At 46.7% G+C, this 4278-nt stretch overlaps 2 protein-coding genes across 3 annotated transcripts in view; one reads left to right on the top strand and one right to left on the bottom strand.

The window, feature by feature from the left end:
- The window catches only part of wdfy1 (WD repeat and FYVE domain containing 1), a 135769-nt gene extending 134583 nt beyond the window's left edge, over positions 1–1186 (top strand). The window contains exons 14-15 of one of the 2 annotated variants that reach the window (XM_084319352.1): positions 532–669; positions 755–1186. In XM_084319352.1, the coding sequence (XP_084175478.1) occupies positions 532–669; positions 755–790 (174 nt within the window). In that variant the 3' untranslated portion in view covers positions 791–1186. The remainder of the gene's footprint in view (positions 1–531; positions 670–754) is intronic. The other variant, XM_084319351.1, reaches the window with a different exon arrangement.
- Positions 1187–1944: 758 nt separating this feature from the next.
- scg2a (secretogranin II a) lies at positions 1945–3954 on the bottom strand (the record flags this gene model as incomplete). Its single annotated transcript, XM_084310203.1, has 2 exons — positions 1945–3053; positions 3135–3954. 2 exons carry the CDS (start codon positions 3952–3954, stop codon positions 1945–1947), a joined length of 1929 nt encoding a protein of 642 aa, XP_084166329.1.
- Positions 3955–4278: the final 324 nt, after the last annotated feature.

The following is a 4278-nucleotide window of genomic DNA, read 5'->3' as shown; positions in this document are numbered from 1 at the left end:
TGCTCAGAGCCTCCAGGAATCAGCTCTGGCCTGTCTTGTCTTGATATACCTATGCATAGTGTAATAGTGTGATAGCATGTATAGTTTGTAATAGTGTTTAATAGTGTAATAGTGTGTGATAGTGTAATGTGAATAGTGCTAATTTCATTCTGCCTAATGTGTAGGCTGCTGTCTGTCAGCTCTCCTTGGTAGGCTAGTGACTTGCCAATATAGTTGGGCTTCTTTTTCCTTTCCCACAGACAGTGGATAATCTCTGTGTATGTTGTGCGAGTGTGTTTGGATACCAGTAATTACAATGAATGGTAATAGATGGTCTAGAGAGAGAGAGAGAGAGAGAGAGAGAGAGAGAGAGAGAGAGAGAGAGAGAGAGAGAGAGAGAGAGCATGTGTGGTTGCTGCCTGGTGGAGATTTGCGCTCTACTAGTTCCATCTGAGACTATTTCATTCATACCGTATACAAGGGCCGTCAATACGGGAAATGGCTGATTCTGTGTTGTGTCTTCTGTTTCATGTATGGAATGCGCCCTGTCAGGTTTGTGAGTTGGACATCATATTCAACTTTGAGAAGGCCTATTTCATTTTGGATGAGTTCCTGCAGGGAGGGGAGGTTCTAGAAACGTCCAAAACATCCGTGGGCGAAACTATGGAGGAAGCCGACACATTGCAGGAGGTACTGAACGCAGTTCCACACCTCCGCAAACGGAACTCTGGTTTCTTTACCTCTCATAGTAGTCATTCTGATACTTTCTTCGCAGACGATGGAGGAGTATATGAGCAAACCTGCCTACTGAGGAAAGTCTGAAGACAAAGCTGGTCTCCCACCAGATGTGCCTCAACATTTCCTAACATGCACTAAGATTTAGTACTGTATAATCAATCCCCTTATTCATTGTTTATTCCGAACAAGCAGTCGTCAAAGATACATGTCTTGCACTTTTGTTTTAAACATGACACATAATAGTATGTAAGTGCATTTTAAGCCACGTATTTCTTTTTGATTTCTCAGGGATACAAGAGAGAAAATAATGAACAGGAATTTAAAGGGGCTAATTGTTTAAAAGCACTGTCATTGTCTCTTTTGTCTCATCTGAATAAAAGGCTCTTTTCATATTAAAACGTTCTCATTTTATATTGTAATCTTGGTTACAGCCTCTTTATAGAAAACCGCTGTACATAGATTAAGGTAAAATACAAACTTGCTAACTGTCCCGACGCAGTCAAATTGTCAGTCTAATTGTGCCTAATCTCATCTAATTGTGTTTTTACATGTGCCCTGCAGGCCACTGCTTTTGCTACCTGAGCTGTCCATGGTGCTGAAATGCCCCTTTTCTTTTGCTTGCCTGGTTTGTTTCCAATGAAGATATAAGTCATAATGTAAAGTTAGCCTACAAGATACACCAACATTATGCTGTTATAGGCCTATCTGCATTTCTTAATTGCAGTCACCAAGGGAAAAGCCTTATTGGCGGTAGCCTATATATGGTGCGATTTTCATAATTGCTCACCATGTCTGTTCTGCAAATGAGGAAACACTACACGGTAAGGAAAAAATAAAGTCAATGCTTTATTACCTACCCTCATTTACATCACATATGACCACAACTGGAAAATGATTTACTAACACAAGTAAAATGTGATTGATCCAACACTGATTTGGTAGTATAGGCTATGTGCATTCAAAGGCTGCTGAGCCACAAGTACAAGTGGTACACTGTAACTAATGTTCTTGACTAACTAACCTATAGGCTATATACTTAAAAAATAACAAAAGAAAACAAATGAACAAAACCCAGTAACTAACATGAGTAGGCACTCCTATCACTACATCAGTTAATAATATAAATGACTAAATTAACTAAAGTTGATTGTGTGTTTTTATTTTTCAAAATACTTTATTATGACACCCCACCCCCCATCAAAACCATATATACTGTAATATGTGTATCTACATTCCTTCCACCGTTTTGGTGTCAGCGTCCTTTTCATCGCTCTCTTCGTTTTCTGGTTTCAGATAGTTGAGTATTTTCAGCAGTGCCGTGTCGTCCAAGCTTTGGGTTTGAGGTGCACCGCCCATGGACCCGGCCTCAAACTGTCTCTTATGGGGCGGGCTTTTGACTGAGTCCATTTGATCCAAGTAGTCCTGTATCGCCTGCTCGAACGATCCCAGCTGCCCGTCTTCTTCCCGCGAGGCGGGCTCAGAGGCTCGCTTTTGGCCCGCCTTGTTGTCGTACACCGTCTGGGGATACCGTGCCAACATCTGAGCCGCGAGATACGCCGCCAGTTCATCCTCGTCAATGCCGTCATCGTAGTCCTTTAATCTGTCGGGAACGCGCGTTTGAGAGAGAGCGTATCCCCCCCTGTGCCTCACGGGCGCTGCGTGAAAACGTGACTGAACGCTTGTGTGCAGCTCCTGTTTCTTCAAAGGTGCCGAGTTGTGATTTCCCACGCTTCCCAACCCGAGAATGTTGAGAATCTCCTCTGTGTTTAAGTCATCTGGGATGCTACTGTGTGTCTCAGGCAGGCGTCTGTTGTACAATTTTGCCGAAGGGCTCATGTTTTTCTGAGAGAGTTTGTCTTTTACCCCGGATAACTTGTTTGGCCTGCGTGGCTGTGCCTGGCTCCGTAACAGAGTCCTGTCTTGTTTAGTCATTTCTTCGGTAGTGAGTAAACCCAGTAGGTCTTCTGGTGGTATCTCTAACTTCTGAGAGATTTGGAGGAGCTGATAGATGGCATGTGGATCTATCTTATCTCTGTACTGCAACTGAGCCACCCTCCTCTCAGCCCTCTCCTCCTCCTCCTCCTCCTCTTCCTCTAGCTCTCTTTTCTGCTCTTCTTTAGTTTTCTCCAGGACTTTCAGAAGATAATAGTCCACCAGCTTGGTGATGTCATCTGGATCATCTCCTGGTCTGGACTGACTGGATCTCTTGACGGGGTAGGTGTCGTCGTCGTCGTCTTCTCCCTCTTCATCGTTGCCATAATCCAGGCCCCGGTTAGACTCCTGCCTGTCTCTCTCCTCCGCCTCCTCATCCTCATCCTCCCACGGAGCCCACTCGTCTCCGCCAGCCACGTCATAAGCCAGGTTCAACAACTCATTATCATCATCACCATCACCATCACCATCATCATCATCATCATCTTCATCTTCATTTTCATCCTCCTCAATCTGCCTCTTGTGGCCCGCCTTGGCGTTGGCTAGCCTCCCCAGCTCCTCAAACACAGACTGCAGGGTGGCCATGTTCTGTGGCGTGTACTTCTCCTCCACATTCTCATTGGTGCGTTTGAAGGGGCTGTCGTGGTCAGAGGCCCTCCCCTGCTCCTGCTCCTCCCCCTCCCCTTCGCCCTCCTCATCCTCCTGGAACATCAGCGGGTGGTTCCTGTGGGACCTGGTGCCATGCTGCTGCCGTGCCCACGTGTGGCCGCTGTCCGTCGCTGTGGATCTTTGGCCTTTGCTCGAGGCAGCGTTGGGGCGAGCCAGAGAGGGTTTGGGGGATTCTTCTGTCTGCTGAAGTGTACTGAGCACTGCCTGCAGCCATTCTTGAGTCTTATCCTCCTCCCCATCCTCCTCCTTCTCCTCCCGCTCCTCCTCCTCCTTCTCGTCTTGCCCAGCCTGGGCCTGGCTTTGGGCGGGAGAGGCCAGACTTAGCACGGTGCGGAGTTTTTCTGCGGCGTCCATGTCGTTGGCGTCAGACTCTGGGGTGAGGGGAGCCTGCTGTTGAGCGTATATGCCAGATCGTTGGCGGAGGTTCTCAATATACTCCAAGGCTTTGAGCATGTCCGCATTGGGGCTCTGGTAGGGAGCTCCAGTCCGGGGGTCTGGCTCACTGCCCCTTAGTCTGTGCTCTCTTAGCGAAGCCCCCTGGGTGCTGGAGGAGCCAAGCAGAAGGATGAAGAGGAGGGGAGAGGAGAAGAGGAGGCAGGCGGTTCCTGCCATGGAGGTCTTGGGGAGAGACTGCATGGTATGGCCTGGAGAGAGAGAGAGCAGAACACTGACCTTTATGCATTAAGCTAACACTATTCACACTGTTAATGCTAATGGCATCTCCAACTGTCCTTCGCATCACTCAAATTAACACCACTCAAATAAAATTATTTAATATGTTATTTCCATTGACAAAGACAGTTCAATCGATATTTGTGAACATGAGCTATCTCTCCCAAAACCAGAAACAAGAGAAGTAAGAATAAAGTATAAAAGTCTGGAGCTGCTCCAATGAATGGGACACTGATTTTGTGGACCCACAGAACGTTTGTTTTCTTTTAGAAGTGAATCTTATTCTAT

The sequence above is a fragment of the Notolepis coatsorum genome (assembly GCF_963971535.1).
Source record: "Notolepis coatsorum genome assembly, chromosome: 1".
Lineage (NCBI taxonomy): Eukaryota > Metazoa > Chordata > Actinopteri > Aulopiformes > Paralepididae > Notolepis > Notolepis coatsorum.
This window is presented reverse-complemented; position numbering and strand designations above follow the sequence as displayed.